The 21,260-nt window shown below is 37.9% G+C and overlaps 1 protein-coding gene across 1 annotated transcript in view; it reads left to right on the top strand.

The window, feature by feature from the left end:
• PPP1R21 (protein phosphatase 1 regulatory subunit 21) overlaps positions 1–21,260 on the top strand; it is a 66,783-nt gene that overhangs the window by 19,781 nt on the left and 25,742 nt on the right. Inside the window, exons 3-12 of the mRNA XM_019655874.1 lie at positions 2,991–3,137; positions 5,194–5,292; positions 6,462–6,626; positions 6,808–6,866; positions 7,842–7,936; positions 11,850–11,902; positions 12,408–12,557; positions 14,812–14,913; positions 15,003–15,091; positions 18,244–18,380. Of these exons, the coding sequence (XP_019511419.1) occupies positions 2,991–3,137; positions 5,194–5,292; positions 6,462–6,626; positions 6,808–6,866; positions 7,842–7,936; positions 11,850–11,902; positions 12,408–12,557; positions 14,812–14,913; positions 15,003–15,091; positions 18,244–18,380 (1,096 nt within the window). The remainder of the gene's footprint in view (positions 1–2,990; positions 3,138–5,193; positions 5,293–6,461; positions 6,627–6,807; positions 6,867–7,841; positions 7,937–11,849; positions 11,903–12,407; positions 12,558–14,811; positions 14,914–15,002; positions 15,092–18,243; positions 18,381–21,260) is intronic.

Genomic DNA, 21,260 nt, shown 5'->3' with positions numbered 1-21,260 from the left:
TTGTTCACCATCTTAACTGTAGAGGGCGCAGCATCACTGGCCCATGTGGAAACCAAACCAGTGGTCCTGCTGCTCAGAGCTCGCACTCCCAAGCCAACTCTTAACCAACTGAGCCACTCAGCCGGCCCTCCTTCGGGATTATTTTTACACACACCTTTCTCATGCCAAGATTTTCAGTTAAGATTTCCCTAACTGTTTCTCTATAGATGTTTATTTGGCCTACTTTGCTTCTCACAGTCAGTCAACGATTTTGATGCACAATTCAATGAATTTTTGCCATGTTTTTGTCAGTTCTGCCCATTACTGGCCACCCTGACCTCTCTTCATCAGTGACGTGTTCTCTCCCCTCAGAAACACATTTAATCCATTTGTACACTGATGTTTTCTTCATGGCAGTATTCTCATAAACTAGGACTAACATGTCCCTGATTTCACTTCCACTCTTGCCAAGTTTAACAAGAAATTTAATGTTTGTTCGTTGCTCTAATTCAAGCTCAGACATTCTCGCAATGGCACACAAAAACACGTAACAACAATAATGAATGCCACTCAGCAAGACACTGTCACACGTCGATACAAATACAGCTGTGAGACACTGATATCCCAAGGTTATGAAACTGTACTGAGCTGTTTGTACATTACTATCAATGTAAGCGCACAGTGGCAAGTTCGCGAACTTAACTGTCAGACCTCGTATGTCCTTTTAGCCAGTGTTGGACCCTACACTAGAGAAACCTGTGTCTTGAGAGTGCTCCCTCCTCAGGTGCTATTCTACAGACTCAGTGCTGAGATGGTTCAGGACACCTTACCTATACTTCCAAAGCTTTCTGTACCCAAGCCAAGATAATGAAAAATAAGCTTCATAGTCAGGATTTGTTAGTAAAGTTATTATTCTGCCTAAATTATTAAAAGAATGGTCATTATCTCTCTTAATGATATTTAAAACCTATTCCTGGGGAAAGTATTTCCTAGCTTGTCTTCATAGCCCACTCTAGTGTTTCACACCCTCCTGGTGCTGGTTATGTTTGATTAACTAGGATAGTGGTGATGGTGACAGCAGGTTCTGTTTATTGAGCACTCACTGTGTGTCAGGCGTTGTGCTAAGCACCTTACATCCATGAGCTCAGTCTTCACAACAGTCCTATGAGGGCAGATAACGTCATCATCCCCACTGCAGAAACTAAGGTTTACAGAGAAATTGGGATAGATGTCTTCTGAAATTAAAGATTGGTTAATGGAGTAGGAGCATTAGTCAACTAGTTATTAACTAATAATAAGGATGTAAAGGAATTACTTTTTGTTTTACTGTTTGTTGCAGTGGTCATTATAATCACAGTAACAACAACAATTTACTGGTATAGTAGGCTTTTGTTATATTGGGTTTGCCTCTTCAAGGAGTTTTTGGATATAGTAAGCATTCATTGATTTGAGTTTCTTTTTTTTTTTAAAGATTTGATTGGGGAATTGGGGGAGGGGAACAGCATTGGGGAATCAGGGAAGGGGAAAAAAACAAGTTGCCATCCTTTAGTTCTTCAGTCTAGCTGTGGAGGATGTTGCTTCACTGGCCCATGTTGGTATTATCATTGCGCTCTTCCCGGGTGAGGCAGTCACTTGCCAGCCACTGGATGGCCGCTCACGGCGGCTTACACAGTTCACGCTGGTTGCCAGCCACTCACGGTAGCTCACGGCAGCCCATTGCAGCCTACGCCGTCGCCAGCGACTCACGGCAGCCCAGCTCTAGGTCGAGCTGTTGTTCACCATCTTAGCTGTAGAGTTCAGTGTCACTGGCCCTCATTTGGGATCCGAACTGGGGCCCTGCTACTCAGAGCTGATGTCCCAAACTAGCTCTTAACCAGCGCGCCACTCAGCCGGCCCTGATTTGAGTTTCTTTAATTTGAAATATATGATAATTTGGACATGGGGTGGGCCTACGTTGACTATTGAACTTTAGGTAAAAACCAAGGGCTTACTTACTAAACAATAGAAAAGTTTTTCTACTTAGTGGAAAAATATTATTCTATGCCTCTAGCCCTGTTCTCAACATGCAATTGTCCGTAGATTGCACATACCAGCCTATGGTTTTTAGGTTGCTGCTTCAATAGACTTAAATCATCTATTCATTAACGCTTGATCTCTTCTTAGCTTTAAAGTGGTTTTTCAGTAGACATAATAAAAGTATGGTTCTTTACATATACAGTAGTATATGGCCATTTGTGTTTGATTACCAGTGAACACAAAGTTGTCACAACATCATAAGTAAAACATAGGTAGAATGATATGTTTTTAAAAATAGAGTGACACTAAATATTTCGCTAGACCCCCATTTACTTACCCTATTATAGTATAAACAGTACAGAATGGTCAGCAGAAGATATGTTGTTTAGATTTTAGATTTTGTTTCTATTTTCACTTAATTTTAAAGTGAGTTGATGTAGAACAGCAGCTGAAAATAGTCTTGTGTTAGGATAACAATGTTTTTTAATCTTTGACAAATCAGAATAGTTTAAAGTAATAAGTATACTGTTAAACTTCATTTGCACTGACTTAAGTTCAGGGAGGATTTATAGAAAAAAATGAATACAAATTTATTTCTTCCCGTTCTTGCTTACTGAAGGGCATCATCATTGACTGTGAGGTTCTCTTTAAAAATTCAAGTTTATAAAATTGTAGCCTCAGGCTTTGTGTCTCCTCACTGCCAGATACATATATAATAACATGTAGTTGTGGATATTTTACTTTAAGTTGATGACTCTCTGTTACGTTAGTGTATATTTACTTTTTATGTTTCATTTTACTTGGTTTAGTCAAAAAATGATTTTGTCACAAAACAGAGCTAAAAACATAGGAACTGGAATGATAAGTGTACAACTTGAGTTCTGTAAAGCAATAAGTTTTGATTATATTTTGGTGAAACAAAATAATTTTTTTTCCATTATTTTTAAACCTTCAGGCTAAATTATAAAGAATGGTCTGTTTTCACTTTGATGTAGGAACAACTGAAAATGAAGGATCAGTCATTGAGAAAACTACAGCAGGAAATGGACAGCCTGACGTTTCGCAATCTGCAGCTTGCCAAGAGGGTAGAACTGCTTCAAGATGAACTGGCTCTAAGTGAACCCCGAGGCAAGAAAAACAAGGTAGGGCAAAGGAAAGCAAGTTAGTGTGACTGCGTGGGTAGGTGCGGACATCTGTCGGTCATCCTGGTTGTAGCAGAAGGCCCCACCTCCAAATTCCCCAGTGTTTCATTATTACATCTGGAGATTGGGTCAAGAAAGCAGGTATTTACTATGAACATATACTGAGTATTAGAGGCATTTTCCTATAAATGTGAGTTTAAAAGAAATTATTAGGAGCAAACATGCATACATTTGATTTAGTGGCTGAGAAAACTTAAAGGAATATTTCACATTGATCAAAGTTATGGCTATCTTTTAGTTATACCAATTATTGATGTCTTTTAGTTATACCAAGTTGCCATTAGCTCATGGTAGGGCAAGTAAAATGAGAAACACTGTCCTCATGGGAGAGGAGCAGTTACATGCCTTAGGCCTGTAAGTTTGCTGTAGATATTTTTTCTCAGTGTTTATTCTTATGAGCCCAATTTGGTGTTCTTGTCTGAAGATATAAAAATAAGCTTTTCCTCTTATGGTTTATACAGCAAGGTAAGATTCTTAGTGCTCCAAGATGGATGATCTGGTACTTTTGAATATTTGGTGATTAAGAAGTTGCATTTTTTTAAGGGTAGATTTTTAATGTGTAGATTAGAAGCAGTAATGATAGAGTGGTACAAGGGAAGAAGACCTGCAGTAACTATAGCAGCACGCTCTGGAGGGAAGGGCATAGGCTTTGGAGTAAAGCCCAGGCTTGAATTCTCTGTCTGCCATTTATAGTTCTATGACTTCAGGCACGTTTTTTAGCCTTGCAACCTCAGTTTCTCCAACAGCAAAATGGAGATGATATACTCTCATTTTTGTTGAGATCATGGGATCATATAAAAGTGCCTAGGACTGGATTTGCCATATGATAGGCAATTGACATAATTATAGTTTAGTACCTTTCCATACGCATTTCCTCTACGTGGAAGAATTCTCTAGAGTAGTAATTTTCAAATGGGAACCAAGAGGGCAATACAGGTATGTATTATAATCAGTTAGAAAACTGTGTCAAAATACACATGCTCTGGTAATTCTGAAAGACCCTTGGGGAAGGAATAGCTATCTATACTTCAGATACACTCCCCAGGTTAGTAAGGCTCCCCTTCCCAGGCTGATTTAGCAGAGGTTTGGGTATAACACTTCTAAATTCATGTTAATTAAAGCTTTCCAAATTTGGAAGCACTAAGGACCCAGATTGTGTCATTCAGCAGTCCTCCTTGTGCACCAAACAGGATGGATATTTAAATTTTTTTTTTTTTTAATAGCTAGTCTATTTTCAAAGGGCTTTCAAACCATTCGTACACATTGGATCAGTAAGTGACTTCATTTGAAGTGAGGAGTGAGGACACAAGAAAGGTAGAGAAGGGTGGTGACTGATGTCTGAACACAGTTTCATTGTTAGGCTGTCCCTTGAATAATCTCAGTTCTCGTATTCCATGAAAACAAATGTTCATTGTTGGCTCTTTTAAATAGTGCTATTCTTCTATATAGAAAAGTTAATATTGGTAAAAACGCAAAAGGAAGGTATTTTTCATAGTTTTTGAGCCTTTTCTTTCTGTTTATTTATAACAGCTTTATTATTTGTTTTAATTAGAAATTTATGAGAACTTTTGTATAAAGTTATCTTCGTGAATGTTAAGTTATTTATTACATTATCTTAGAGGACCTTAGTAACTCAGACTCATGGAATTGCTAAAACCGTCATTCCCCAAACCAAAAGAATATTTATATCGCCAGCTTTTTGGGTCTGCTCTGTCTTCCAACAGACCTAGTCCTGAATTCATCTGCAAAAAAATAGCGAGCCTTATCTATTTTTTTCTCTGTCTTTTAAGCTTTCCTGCCCATTGCAATATTTGCAGTTCCACCTTGAGTCACATAGGAAAAGTTAAATGATGGACTGTATACCTTTTGCAGGATTGTTTGAGAATGGTGAACACATAGAAGAGACAAGCTACTAAGGTGATAGAGAATCTGTGTACCTTAGGCTGTTTCTCTAAAGGATGAAAGTTACGTGGACATAACTTATTCTTTCCATCAGAAAAGTGGAGACTCTTCTCAGTTGAGTCAAGAGCAGAAGAGCGTTTTTGATGAAGACCTGCAAAAGAAGATAGAAGAGAATGAACGGTTGCATATACAAGTGAGAAGAACTATTTTTCCATTTGAATTAAAAAATGGGTCATATGATTTGGAATGTGGAAAAACCAATGCAAGATAGAATGTTCTGTGTATGTATGGGTATTTTGATGTCACTTATGGTTGCTAGGTGTATATGTCATTATCATTTATTCACTTCTTAAATCTCATTCATATCTTAATATGGACATGTGCTTCGAAGTACGCATTTCTTTAGAGGACAGCAGTAACTTTATAACTTAACAATACAGAAATGTACTATTCATTTTATTTAGGAAATGATTTGATGGATCATTTAGATAGGGGCTTATGAATAAGTAGTATTTGCTTTTTAATTTGTACTGTTTAGTTGGTTTTCATACATTTACCTATTAGTCTGTAAGGTCTATTAGGGTACAGACCATGTCAATTTTGTATGCCCAGCCCCAGAACAGGGTCTCACTCATGGCAGGCTCTCAAATATTTATGGCATGTTGAGTAATCAGTGTTTGCCTCCAAATGTTCAGCATATTGTAAGAGTCATAGTGTACTGTATCCAGCTATGCCTCCTGGTTTTTTTGGGAGATGGTGAACATAGTGAAACAGTGAAAAATAAATATGCATTAATTCTCAGTCTTTGAAAATGTTAAAAAAATGAACCTCTGACCTCACTGCATTTTGTGTAAAGTGTTCATAATTCTTAATTTGTATTGGATTCTCATTAAGGAAACGAGTTTTACCTGTTTTAGGACTAACATCTGTTTGAATTTTGATTATTTAATTATGGAAGTTAGCCAAGTAGAAAAGTTATACCATAGTGAGTTGAATTATGTGTGTGCCAGAAATTGTTTGAAATAGAAATTCAGGAAACTAGAGGAAAGGGGGTGCAGCCTTTGGAGTAGATCTCTCGTGTTCCAGTCTCAGTTTTACTATATTTTGGCTGTGAGACATTTGACAGTTATGTAGCCCCTTTAAGCTCCGGGTTCCCCATCCGTACAGGAGGGCTAACAATAGCACTATGTCTGGATGTACTTTGAGGATGCAATGAGGTCATGCCTTTGCAATGCAGGTTTTACATAGTGAGCGAGTGGAACCATTTGGAAGTCGCTCAGTGAATAATCCTGGCTGTTGTTTTTCTCTTCATTTGTATATGTTAGGATGTTGCGAGAAGAGAAAATGATCTTTTCTTTTCAGTTTTTTGAAGCCGATGAGCAGCACAAGCATGTGGAAGCAGAGCTGAGGAGTCGGCTGGCCACTCTGGAGACGGATGCAGCCCAGCACCAAGCTGTGATCGATGGCCTGACCCGGAAGTACATGGAAACCATCGAGAAACTGCAGAACGACAAGGCCAAACTAGAAGTAAGCCCCATTGTTGGTGAGAGCACGTTAAGAAATAGCTAAGGCTTTTGTAAATCATTTGTGCACTTTATAGAACACAGAAGTTATTCATTCAAGGTGAGCCCGTTGCCTGCCGTGTTTCCTAAGTGTATTCTCATCTGTAGCCTGAGCCACTTGCTTTTCTTTTTCTTCTAAAATTCAGGTAAAATCTCAGACTCTAGAAAAGGAGGCCAAGGAATGTCGGCTTCGAACAGAAGAATGGTATGTGGAAATGTGAATTCCAAGGGGCCCTGACGTAGGAATCACAAGACCTGAGTTTTGGTTTAGCAGCTCCTGTGTCGTAATTTTCTCACATTTGAAATGAGACGGGAGTAGGTAATCTCCAGGGTCCTTTTCAGTTGTTATCTCTGGGGCCTTACATATTCTTGGTAGAGTGGCTTGTGCGTTAGTCTTCAGCCTGTAGATGTTTTGGGCCGTGGCAGATAATGCTCCTGGACTAAGGATTAGATACCTTCTGTTTCAGACTATGCTAAAAAGAGAGCCCTCTGGTAGTCCCAGACATGAAAACTGACTAATAATCACTGTGCCAACTTTTTTAATGGTCTATTTTGAATAAAATAGAGGTTATGTGATCTAATTTGGAGACATCTAAATCTGAAAACATTACATATTGATGGTTAAAAGCCTATATACTCCAACATGTATTTGATAAATGATATAATATTTTAGGTTTTAGTAAAATCCATCAAGTCAGTTTGTTCAATGTAGTTGCTTTGATAGAATTACATGCATGGTTTAGATGTATACCTCATAATTGAATCAAAATCAGAAAAGCAATCAGATTTTGAGCTAAAGGAAAAGAAATGATATAATACTTCAAAAAGAGCTGTACCGTAATATTTGAACAAACATTTATGTCAGAAAGAGAAGATTTATGATTTTGAAGTGACTCTAAGATTACTTTGTGCTTGGGGAAATAAAAAGATTGTATAAGATAACTGAGACTGTGATAAATTCTTCCAAACTTCAGCATTGTTGAACAGAAGCCACAGGGGCTTTAAAATCAAGGCTGAGTATTTTTCTTATCTTCATCTTTTAGTAACTCTCTACCACCAAGAGTAGCCCAGTTGTCAGGCATAGTTCTCTGAAAGCCTGATACTAGCTGTTGAGGTAACAAACAAATGAGGATCCACTGTCTGATTGGTGATAATGTGGTTTTGCATTTTTTTCTTTCAGTCAATTACAGTTAAAGAATCTCCATGAAGACTTGACGGGTAGATTAGAGGACTCCTTATCCATCATCAATGAAAAAGTACCTTTTAATGATACAAGTAGGTATTATGTGTACAGCTCTTCATTATTTGCACTTTGAATCTCTCTGTGGTAGCCAGCTAATTAAAATAATCTCTAAGCTATTTGGCAAAAATAACTTCATTGGCTCAACAGAAGGTTGCTTTTTTTTTGTTCTTCGGATCAGCTTTGGCCCTCATCTTTCATACAGAGACTTAAATTTTTTTTGCTCTTTATATCTTTTTTTTTTTCCTTTTGCTTCCTCCTTTTTTTTCCCCCCATAGGGCGATTTTAAATTTCTGTATAACTACTCCATACTCCAAAGCCAGCTTTCCTGTATAAAGCCCAAATCCACATTTCTTTAATGCGTGTATTTAGTATATCTCAAGGTAAAAATCAACCTACACATAAAGTACCTGAAAATTTGTACAAGAGAAGTTGTTGTTCATGATGGAGGGGTGTGGGGGTGGCGGGTAGGCCTTCTCAGCCTGGTATCTGCTGCCCCTTGGACAATCCCCAGTGACAGTGAGGGAGCTGACACAGTTCAGTCCTGCTTCCTGTTCCTTCAGAGAATGGGCTAGGAATTTACACAGCCAAGAGCAACAAAAAGGACTTAAAAACAAATCATCCTACATGTATAATAGTGCCAATTTTGTAAGCTTTAGATAAGAATTAAATCAGAACCTTGAAAACAAAGAAACTGTTTTTTAATTGTTTGGATTTTGAAACTTACATCCAAATAAGTACACATTTCCTTTTTTACAATCACATGATTTAAATTTTTTTTTTTTTTTTACTTCCCCGAAATATCTCTTAGGGAAGTCCTAAAAAAAAAGTAAAGAAAAGACACCAAAGAAGAACAGCAGTTGGATCTAACACTAAAATCAGCATGTGTCATTATATAAAAAACATAAATTCCTCTAAAAAGAATACCTGTTTCTAGTTTCTACATAATTGTTAATAGCACTAGCGAACTTTGATCCACAAGATGTGAAACCTTGGCCATTTCATTTTCTGCTTAATTTTTGTATCCATTAGTCATCAGGTCCTAATAATTTTCTTCTGAATCTCATTTGGGTTTATCCTTTTCCAATACTAGTTGTCACCCTGTTTTACTTTAGATCCTTATGTCATTGTGGGTTACTTGTTTTAGTTCCAAAATAGTTAGAGCCCAATTGCTGAGTGCCCAGATGGATAGGGAACATAAGGGATGCAAAAAATTATGGTACAAAAATCTGCACCATCAAGGGATTTATAGTCCAGTAGGGGAGAGGTAATATATAAAAATATCTAAAATACGAGTGAAACTATTCCATAGAGAACCTCTTGGGTTTTCCGAAGAGGGACAGAGTACGGCTGGTGGGGCTGTTTGGGGAAGTCTTTTGGAATGAGTGTGCTTTGAGCTGGGCCTGGAGACACGCGTCGGTTTTGTTTGGGCAGAGATGAAGCACGAGCCAAGGAATTGCATGGAGAGGTATGTGGGATGAAAGGTGCTGTCATGGCCTGTTGAGCAGTGATTAGTGAAGTAAGACAGGAGGCTAACATGGGTGGCATGTGGAGGGCAATGACACGTAAGTTCTAAAAAGGTGGGTGGGACTGGACCCAGATTTCTGGATAAAGCACCTGGGCCTTAATTCACAAGGCAGTGGGGATTGTTGGAGAAACTTGATCCAGGGACTGTCATGATGAGATTCGTGTACTCACAAAGTTAATCTGGCAAGAATGTAGACTACCCTGGATTGGGGAAAGGGAATCCAGACTGTTGTGTGATAGTCCTGGTGTGCTATTACGGGGGCCTGAGCCTGAGTCGTCAGCGAGATGCAAGGAGGCCAGGGCGAGGGAGGAGGCAGCTGGTGGAAAGATGGGGTGCAGCTGACAGAATTCAAGAGGCAGATGAGGAGCAAGGTTTATAGGAAAGACGATAAGGTAGCTTTGTTGTTTAATATTCTGACGGATAGATGGGTGTATATCTACTTATCTATCAGTGTGTACATTTGTAAATAAAAGCCTAGACCTCCCGAGAGAAATTGTTGTTGACATTCAGGATGGATGATGCTTTCTATCGGGAGTGGTGGGAATGAGGGGTTCAGAGTGCAGAGGCCTGTGCAGGGTCCGTGGAGAGCTCTCCATCGCAGTGATGAGGAAGAGGAGGGGCCGAGGTGGAGAAGAGCCGGGAACGGAGGTGAGACAGAAGCCGGAGAAGGGAGTGTTTCACCCGGTGGTGCTGATCACTTCTACCCGTTGCTGTGGAGAGGTCAGAGAGGGCAATGACAGGAAAGGCATCTGGGTTTGGTGACTTGGAGAGGACTAGTGTTGCCTTTGAGAACAGTGCTTCCGGGCAGGATAGAGGCCAGCACCAGGTTGCTAGCACAGGCGCTGGAGGGGAGCGGATGCTAAGGAAACAGAGACATGCTGTTTTTTGAGCAGTGGGAATGAAGGAGATGGGAAAGGATGAGAGCTCAACACTTTTAACAGAGTCAAAGAAAAGGTTGTATGTATAGGGGGTGGGTGAGGGTAGAGAATTAAGTATGAATTAAGGATGATGGGTGAGGATGGAGAATTAAGTATAAGTAGAGCATTAAGTATGAGAATTAAGTATGATTCAGTATGATATAAGGAAAAGTCACAGCAGAGAGAGTTAAACAAGCTGCAACAAATGCTTTTTTTTGTAATTAAGTAATTTTTAAGATGTAAGAAGGAGGGGGTTATTGATGGATTAGGCCTTGAGGGGGTCAGAAGGAGCTATCGCTAGGGGCTAGGAGGAATGGTAGCTGAGCAGAGAATACTTGTATGTGAAGCCATAGACTCTGAGATGGAGGGTGGGGAGTGTAAAAACCCCCTGTGCTTTGGCTCTGGTCTTCTTGGCATTGTTGGGGGAGGCCAACTCACCCATGGGACGGGAGAAGAGGAGGGAATATGGTATTAGGGACTTAAAATGGAAGAAGTTGGGAATAGAAACCATGGGAAGTATGAAAGGGACGTAGCAATGAAGCATGGATTTCTAGTACTGTTGAAGCTCCCCTTTTAAGTTAGGTAGAATATACTGTTGTGGACCCTGATCTGGTTTTGTGTTACCAAGAGCATTGTTGAAAATGATGGACCAGAGTGGGGAGGAAAGCAAGCAAGGCTCAAAGAGGACTGATAGGAAGCTAGAGACTTGTTGTGGATGGGAGAGCAAGCCGATTTAACAGAAATAGGGACATAAGAGAGAACTGGATGAGAATGGCATAGAGAATGCCAAATCCGAATCAGATTTAGCACCGGGGTCATTCTGACTGACAATACAGGCAGAGGAGGAAAGGTTGGAGTGGCTGAGATGGTGTGCAGAGATTAGTAGAGATGAAGGTCATTAAAATGCGAAGTTTAAGAAATGTGAGGCCAGGTGCTGAGAAGTTGTCAGAGGTTGATGACAGACTCTGGGGTAGAAAGGACTATGAGAAAGATATGGAAACCAACCCAGAAAATTTAGGATTGAATCATTAGGATCAGCTGGAGCAGACAATGACAGATGTTCAAATATTACAGTGTCATGAAAACAGTGGTATTTTTTGGTGATTATTGTGGAAGCTGTGAGCAGGATATTTTAGAAGAGAGAATGACTGAAGATAAAATGAACATTATGAGCCTTTCTAAGTAATCTTTATAGGCCCCAAAGAAGTTTTTGAATAATTTCTTAGAAACAGAAGCACAAGGTGGGTTTTTTTTGTTTGTTTTTTGTGGGGTTTTTTTTTTTCCATTTATTTTATCCTAAAGGTAAAAAAATATATCAGAAGTATTACTTTATCTGAAAAACAACTGAAGCTATGTAAATTCCATTATTTTCCTATATTGTGATTGTGGCTTTGATCATTTTACATTCTTATATAAAGCTGATTTTGCTGCAGATCATTATGTTGCTGTTTTTCTATAAATGCAAAATGAGAGATTTAATGTATATCCATTTTTGTTTTGTAGAATATAGTCAGTATAACGCTCTGAATGTTCCACTGCACAATAGGAGACATCAGGTAAAGACGAAGTACATGTTTTTTGTTTTTGGCCATGTGCATGTCAGACTTTTCAGAAACAAGCATTAGTTGTTTGTTTGGGCCTCTGTTTAGTGCACTAACCCATTTAATTTAACTTTTTCTTTACTTTCTCATACATTTTTAAAAAAAGTTGTAACTTGCTATTTATTGAATTCATAAGAAGTATAGATTTTTGCTCTCTTTTCTTATAACATTAGAACTGGATTATGGAATGCACTAATTTTGTGAGCCATACTTTCCTTTTAGGTTGATGGACCTTGCACTTAAACTGTTTCAGTTAAGTGGAAGAGGGCTATTTGCCCAAACTGCTGGCTTTCTAATTTACTTAGATGGGAATATTAAAATCCAAGTAGGAGCAAATAAACTTAAATTAAGGAATAATTATACTAGAATTCAAATGTTTTCTCCAAAAGCAAACTTAATAAAGTAGTTTGAGAATCATAATTTCATAGTTAACTTTGACTGTGTGTTTCTCCCTTTAAAGCTGAAGATGCGAGATATAGCTGGGCAGGCCCTGGCGTTTGTTCAAGATCTTGTGACGGCTCTTCTGAACTTTCACACCTACACAGAGCAGAGGATTCAGATTTTTCCTGTTGATTCTGCCATCGATACTATATCTCCATTGAATCAAAAGGTAAACTTAGCTCAAGATACCTTTTGTCTGCTTTGAATATGTAGGAGACATACTATCTATTTTCTGACCACTTTGGTGTATCAACCAAGTACTGTGGAGACATGGAAAAAAAATTAAGTCATAGTCTTTACCTTTAAGATCAATGGCAAACATGGAGATTCATAAGTTAAATATTAAGGGAGTTGCTAAAAGACCTTAGTGTGAGTGAGTGGTATGGCCAGTAAGCGATATGAGGTCATCAAGGAGGGGAGATTGCTGTCGGTGGTGTGTCTGGGAGAGAGCCTTTGGCAATTTGAATGGACTTTGAAAAATGAGGACAGAAAATGGGATAGGTATTTTCCCCCCAGAAGAGGGAAAGACATGAGCAAAATCATGGAGTAGGAAAGCATAGGGCGTATGCATGTAGTCACATACCATCACTTCTGCCATATTGTATTGGTCACACAGACCAACCTGGACAATGCACAAGGGTACTGCAAAAAGCCACGAGGAGCAGGAGGCAGAGATCATCTTCCCACGGGGAAGAAATTGAGGCATCTTGTGTTTTCAGTGCCTCGTAATGTGGCAGTCTGAAATGAGTCATGCCATTCTTCCTGCTTACCTGATTCTTCTTTCCACCTTGTTTTTGTGCATCACACAAGGTTTGAATAGTGTTTATGTCCACAGACCCCCTAAGTGCCACTTACGTTAGTGTAGCAAAGACTTGGTCTCTGGAGTCAGACTTTTGGTGTCCCAGCCCAGTTCTGCCACTTTCTCAGTCTCCTTGGGCAATTTAATTAACCTCTCTGTGCTTTGGTTTCCTCATCTTTAAAATGAGAGATAAGATTACCTACCTCACAGATATATATGTATGAAGATTAAATGAGATAATACATGTAAAGCACTAAGAATGGCACTTAAACAGCAGTGCTCACCATCCTTATCATTATGCCTTACACATAAGAAGCTTTAATAGTTGCTTGGTTTTATTCACTTTTTGTCTGACTCCACCAATCTATTAAAGTTCATAAAAATTAAAATTTGGGTCCTTGAAATGCTCTTTAATATCACTGTGGGAAAAGGCTACCAGAAGACCTGTCTAGGGAAAACAGTACTGCAACATTCTAACAGAATTGTATTTTTTTATACTTCCTATAATATAAAAAAATATTTTCTACTCAATACTGGTTCTTTGTCCATTATTGGAATTTTATTTTACATTGTTGCCATATTATGCCCACAGGGTGAGAATCAAATATGTTAATCTTAACTTGTCTGAAACACTTCATTACTTTGAAAAATTCATGTATTTCTCCGCCTTTTATATTTGATGCTTTGGCCTCTGAAAAGCCCTGTGCGATTTTCTACTAAGTCTATATATAATATTGAAGGAGATTCAGAAGCCGTTTGTTAAAAGATGACCAGGGTTTAGACTTGTTCGTAGGATCATAAAGTAAACCTTTACACCTGTAAGCGTAGAGTCCATCTTATTTTACAACCCTAAAGATCAAAGCCCAGAGAGATTAAGTGAATTGCCTAGGGCCATATGTTTGAGTGGTTCGCAGTGGGGCCATCTGAATCACATTTCTGCAGAGTGAGACCTTACATTTCTATACAGAGAAATCAAAATATGAGCCATTATACAGTACTTAGAAAGTTGAGATATTTCATAAGTGAAAATCAATTTCTTCCTTCGAAATTGTCTAGCTGCCTGTAGGATCTTTTTCTGAATCTATTCTTCATGCTGAATTAGTCCCCTGTAAGTATTAAAGTATCAGTGACAGTTATGATGCTTTTATATCATCTTTCTGATAGTTACATTCCTGGAATTTGTTAACCCTGAACATTGTATACAGTAAAAATATGAAGCTGTCCTCAATAGACTTGTTTTTAAAAAATGATGTACACAACACAAAAATCTGGCATACAGTTTTGATTTTTAAATCTTTGATTTTGTTTTAACTGGAGCCCCTGTGGACAAGCATGTATTTGGGGAAGAAGGCCTGCTGGCGCTGGATTGCAGTCCCCTCCCCGTTTCCTGCCCTGCCTGGTAGAACTATGTCACCCTTCTATAGTAGTTCCTAGGTTTGAAATTGAATGGGGACTTGAGGATGGTATCTGGGACTGTTAGAGGGGAGTATCTCTGTATAAAGCCAAATTTCCCTAAAACAGTTTCTAAAAGAATTTAGGTTTATAAAACTCAGTCCATTTACAAATGTGTTAATATTTGTTATTTTCCAGTGATTTAACTCACAGTTCATTTCCTTTTATTTAGTTCTCTCAATACCTTCATGAAAATGCATCTTATGTCCGCCCTCTTGAGGAAGGAATGCTTCATTTATTTGAAAGTATTACTGAGGATACTGTGACTGTCCTGGTAATTTTCTTCTGTTTTACTTCTCTGGAAGCGGGAGCTCCTCTTTGTCAAATTACACCGTTAACCTTGAAATTATTTTTCTTTTCCAGGAGACAGCTGTGAAATTGAAAACTTTCTCAGAGCATTTAGCCTCTTACATATGTTTTCTTAGGAAGATTCTTCCTTATCAGTTAAAAAGGTACTTACCACTCGAGGCCAGGGACCGCGGGTAATTGTGTAGTGTTACCTGAACTGTATGTGCTCTAGTTAATAAAATAGTGACACGTGCCTCTTGCGATTTGCTGGCCTTTCTGCACCACTACCTATTTGGTCTTCCGTAAAAAAGGAAAACCACGGCTTAAGCAGCAAGCAGACTTACATTTAAGAAAACTGAATTGTAGTCCATCAGCTATGTTGTTTTTAGTTCTGTACTGTGGTTACTACTTTAAATACATAATGCTATATGAATCAGTATTTTCAATTATCATAAATGACACATTTATTTAAAGAAATATTTCAGTTTTGGGTATTTATTATCCTTTGGCAGTAAACATCTAGGTGTGGGTTACTGCAGTTAACTTCTACATTGGGGTCTATAATCTTTAGGTTTCTTTGAAATGGCATATTCTTATTTTTATTGTTAGTCACTTATTTAAGTTATAAACTAAACAGTTTATCTACTTCAGCCCTCATAGGATATATCATTTAGTAACCTTAAATATTCCATCTTAAACATTTCTGGGAAGGCAAGAGAAGATAATGTATGTAACTGGAAATTTGATAATATTGCTTGAAAGTTTTGATACTTTTTGTCTACAACTACCAAGACTCCTAATTCTTCTAAATCTTTTTAGCCTAAGATTTAGCCTTAAAAAAAAAAAAAAGAAAATAATACAACTGGGACATTAGAGAAATAAGAACCTATATGTATTATGGTACTATATTGCAAAATAAGGTTTAGAAAATATATAAATGAGTTACTTACAGATATTGAAAATGTATAAGTAATTATAATTTGTAAGTCCTTATAAAACTAAAGTAGTAGGTTTTAACTTTTCAAAAATACAAAATTTCATTATTAAAGAAAGTTAATACATGTATTATTCCTAATTCTAACCGGACAAGATATTTCATTAACTGAATTCTATGATTTGTGCATATGACAGAATTTTAGGAATCAGAGGATTATGACTTAAATTAATAATTATGAATTATAGTTTCTTTCAGATCCTTACATGTTATGTTTCAGTATAATTGAAGGTTTTTTTGAAAATTGACTGTAGAAGTTTAATACTAAATTGAATATACCTGACTGATATGGCTTATGTTTAAGAGGAATCTGTCTTAAGAACCATTGCAAAGTGGTATTTATACTGGAAACAGTTATGTATTTTTATTTTCCCTTTACTTTTCTACTATTACATTTTTAAAAACCGTGGCTAAGTCCTTTCTTGATCTAAGATTTTTATTCTGCAATGTTCTTTCTCATATGCTTTTAGCCCTACCTCATCAGATATTCATGTTTTTAGGCAATCTTTTGGACATTGGCTTAAATACCACTTTAATTGACAAGATGACATATTCTTTAGTAGTATATGGGCTTAGTATTAAACAAAGCTGTCTGCTATAAATAAAGTAGAAGACGAGAATTGGCAAGGTCAAGGAAATGGATATGATTACCATTCCTGTGCTAGTCACTTCTCTAGCTGTGTGTAAAAAGTATTTTATTTGATCACCTGTACATTTCTATAAACACTTTTAGAGTCCACATGTTGTTTTTAACTTTATGATTGTTTTCCACAGTAATATAAACTTAAAAGTGGTATGAAGTTCTTATGAATGTTTACCATTTACTTTTATTTTTGATTCTGTAGATTGTTTTTTGCAATCTGTGGCTTTTATAACTTAATATACTAAAAAGAATTTTTAATGATTCTTCTCTCTGCTAGTTCCTTTTTAATTAATTCTCTTTAGGAACTTAGTCCATGAAATAATTTTCTCCTGAAAATATTTTTAAGGGAAGCGTTTTCGTGCTACTCTTAGGATAAAAAGATAATTGACCCCTGCCTTTATCTTTTTTCCATTTAATCCTCTGTTTCTCCAGAGGATTTGCAGCAAGCAGGTGTATAAATCATGGTATAAAAAAAATGGAACCTTACAAAGTGTGATAAAAAAATACGGTGAATGTTAAAATTAAAAAAAACAACATATTACAGTAAAAGACACATTGCCATTAATCCCCCTCAGAATACTCCCCCTCCCTTCGAACACATTTAATCCCACATCCTTCTTGCCATTTTCTGAAGCAGTTCTGAAGTCTTCTTTCATGTCTTTTTTTTTTTTTTAAGATTTTATTGGGGAATTGAGGGAGGGGAACAGTGCTGGGGAATTGGGGGAAGGGGAACAGACAAGTTGCTGTCCTTTTGTTCTTGAGCCTAGTTGTAGAGGACGTTGCTTCACTGGACCATGTTGGTGTTACCATTGCACTCTTCCTGGGTGAGGCAGATCAGTCGCCAGCCTCTGGACGGCTGCTTACGGCAGCTCATGGCAGCTCACTCTGGCTGCTGGCCACTCACGCCGGCTGCCAGCCACTCATGGTAGCTTACGACAGCCCACTGCAGCCGGGGCTGTAGCCTACGCTAACGCCGGTGGCTCATAGCAGCCCAGCTCCAGGTCGAGCTGTTGTTCACCATCTTAGCTGTAGAGGGCGCAGCATCATTGGCCCACATGTGGGATCTGGACCAGGGCCCTACTGCTCAGAGCTGGCAGTCTCAAGCCAACTCCTAACCAATGCACCACTCAGCTGGCCAGTGAGTGTCTAGTTGAGCTGTCGTGGTTGCCTTGGTGTCCTGAATCGATTCAAAACATTTTCCTTTCATGGTCACTTTTGACTTTGGGGAAGAGCCAGAAGTCACGTGGTGCCAGATATGGTGAATAAGGTGGATGAGGACACACCATAATGTTTTCATATGACAGAAATTGCCCTACCAGAAACCATGTGTAACGGAGCATTGTCATGATGGCGGATGAAATAAAGACACTCACAAAAAGAGGACTTCCAGAACTGTTCAGAAAGTTGCAAGAATGATGGGATAAGTGTGTTTGAAGCAAGGGGGAATATTTTGAGGGGGATTAATGGCAGCGTGTCTTTTACTGTAATAAGTATTTTTGTTTTTAATTTAAACATTCGCCATAACTTTTGATCATACCTCATATAAATGAGATCCTTTTAAAAAAAAATTTGTAAAGATTCTCCTTGGATATATAATTGTCTGAGAATTTAGTTGGTTTCTTATAGCTAATTGAAAATCATTCGGGATGCTCACTTTTAAAATATCTGCCCATTCCTAGTTTAGAAGAAGAATGTGAATCTCCTCTTTGTACATCTGCGTTAAGAGCCAGGAATCTAGAGCTGTCTCAGGACATGAAAAAGATGACAGCTGTGTTTGAAAAGCTGCAGACTTACATCGGCCTTCTTGCCTTGCCAAGTAAGTGTGTGTGTCTTTCATGGTTCAGAAGAGCTGAGTGTAAGGAGCTAGAGAAGGGAGACGTTTTAGCATGGTTGAGTGAGAAGAGCCTAGGGTCTGGGGTCAGAAAAACTCAAACTTAAATCCTCTAGCCCCTTACACATTTATGAACTTAGGCAAATCACCTTACTTTTCTGCGCCTGTTTTCCCACTCATAAAAAGAGGTAAACGTGATTATTAAGTTAAATTAACAATGTACAATATCAGGCATTGAAGATGTGCATTAAATATTAATTCCCTTTCTTTCCTTCCTCTTTTTAAATGGAGATGGACAAAGCAAAAGGATTTATAGTAACTTTCTGACAAGCAGCTTATGAGAGGTTTAGTAGTAAAAATGCCACTTGTTTTTTTGTCTAATTATTTGAAAAGAGTATTTCATGTCATTGAATGGACCTCAGTTTAAATGATGTTTTTAAAAATACTGTGATTTTCCTGGTGCTGTGATTTGATTGTTTGTTTTTTGTAACAGCTTTAATTTCATATAATTTACATACCATACCCTTTAAAGTGTACAGTTTCTAGGCTATTCACAGATTTGTACAGCATCACTACAGTCAAGATTTTCATCACCTCAAGAAGAAACCCTGTATAATTCAGCTGTCACCCTATTATTTCCTTCTGTCACCCCTCCTCAGCACTAAAGCAACAACTAACCTCCTTCTGTCTATAGATTTGCCTATTCCAAACATTTTCTATAAATGGAATTATATATAATATGTGGTCTCCTATGACTGCCTTCTTTTACTTAACATAATGTTTTCAAGATTCATTCAAATTGTAGCTTGTATTAGTATTTCATTCCTTTTTACTGTAGAATAATATTTCATTATATGGCTGTATCACATTATTTACCCATTAGCTGATGGATATTCTCATTGTTTCTACCTTTTGGCTCTTATGGATAATGATGCTATAGACTTTTGTGAGTAAATTTTTGAGTGGACGTATCTTTTCACTTCTCCTAGGTATATAGCCGGGAGTGGAATTGCTGGGTCACATGGTAACTCTGTTTAACTGTTAACTGCCAGACTGTTTTCCAAGCTGGCTGGATTTACCACCAGCAGGGTATGATTTCTCCACATCCTTAGCAACACTTGTTATTATCTGACTTATATTAGCCATCTAGTGTTATCCGATTTTTTGAAGTGGTATCTCGTTGTGGTTTTGGTTTGCATTTCCCTGATATCTAATAATGTCAAGCATGTTTCCATGCCCTTATTTACCATTTGTATATATTCTTTGGAGACATGTCTATTCAAATCTTTCTCCATTTTTTTCAGGTGGGTTATTTGTCTTTTTATTATTGAGTTGTAAGAGTTCTTTACGTATTCTAAATACAAATCCCTTATTGGATATGATTTACAATATTTCATTTTGTGGATTATTTTTTTCATTTTCTTGATGGTATACTTTGAAGCACAAAAGTTTAATTTTAATGAAGTCCAATTTATCTTTTGTTGCTTATGATTTTGGTGTCATACGAGGTCTGAAAATTAAGTTTACAAACTTGCCACTGTGTGCTTACATTGGCAGCACTGTACAAACAGTTCAGTAAGGTTTCATAACCTTGGTGTATCAGTGTCTCACAGCTGTGTTTGTGGATGTGCGGCGGTGTCTTGCTGAGTGGCATTCATTATTGTTGCGTGTTTTTGGGTGCCATCACAAGAATGTCTGAGCTTGAATTAGAGCAATGAACAAACATTAACTTTCTTGTTAAACTTGGCAAGAGTGGAAGTGAAATCAGGAACATGTTAGTCCAACTTTATGGGGCTAATGTCATGAAGAAAACGGCAGTGTACAAATGGATTAAACGTTTTTCTGAGGGGAGAGAACATGTCACTGATGACGAGAGGTCAGGGTGGCCAGTAACGAGCAGAAATGATGAAGACATTGCAAAAACTCGTCAAATTGTGTGTCAAAATTGTTGGCTGACTATGAGAAGCATAGCAGACCAAGTAAACATTGATAGAGAAACAGTTAGGAAAATCTTAACTGAAAATCTTGACCCGAGAAATGTGTGTGCAAAAATGGTCCCAAAGGAGCTCACCAATGAACAAAAACAAAGGAGAGTCAAAGTTTGTCAAGACCTTTTGGGGAGGCTAGACGATGTTTTGGGTCATGTTATCACTTGTGATGAAACATGAGTGTAGCAATACAACCCTGAAACAAAGCATTGAAGTGCACAATGGAAGTCAGCCCATTCTCCATGACCAAAAAAATTCTGTCAGTCCAAATCAAGAGTCAAAACAATGTTGCTAAGCTTTTTTGATGTCAGAGGGATTATTCATTATGAATTTGTACCAACTGGACAAACAGTTAAACAAGTTTCCTATTTGGAAGTGCTGAAAAGGCTGCGTGAAAAAGTTAGACGACTTGAACTTTTTCCCAACAATTCATGGCTCTTGCATCATGACAATGCACCAGCTCACACGGCACTGTCTGTGAGGGAGTTTTTAGTCAGTAAACAAATAACTGTATTGGAACACCCTCCCTACTCACCTGATCTGGCCCCCAGTGACTTCTTTCTTTACCCGAAGATAAAGGAAATATTGAAAGGAAGACATTTTGCTGACATTCAGGACATCAAGGGTAATACGATGACAGCTCTGATGGCCATTCCAGAAAAAGAGTTCCCAAATTGCTTTGAAGGGTGGACTAGGCGCTGGAGTTGTTGCATAGCTTCCCAAGGGGAGTACTTCAAAGGCGACCGTAGTGCTGTTCAGCGTTATGTATGTAGCGCTTTTTCTAGCATGAGTTTGCAATCTTAATTGTCAGACTTTTGTATATAAGAAGCCATTGTCAAATCTGAGGTCATGAAGACTTAACCCCTATGTTTTTTTT

This window comes from Hipposideros armiger, unplaced genomic scaffold, assembly GCF_001890085.2.
Source record: "Hipposideros armiger isolate ML-2016 unplaced genomic scaffold, ASM189008v1 scaffold_248, whole genome shotgun sequence".
Lineage (NCBI taxonomy): Eukaryota > Metazoa > Chordata > Mammalia > Chiroptera > Hipposideridae > Hipposideros > Hipposideros armiger.
Note: the sequence above shows the minus strand (reverse complement) of the source record. Positions and strands in the feature narration are given on the sequence as shown.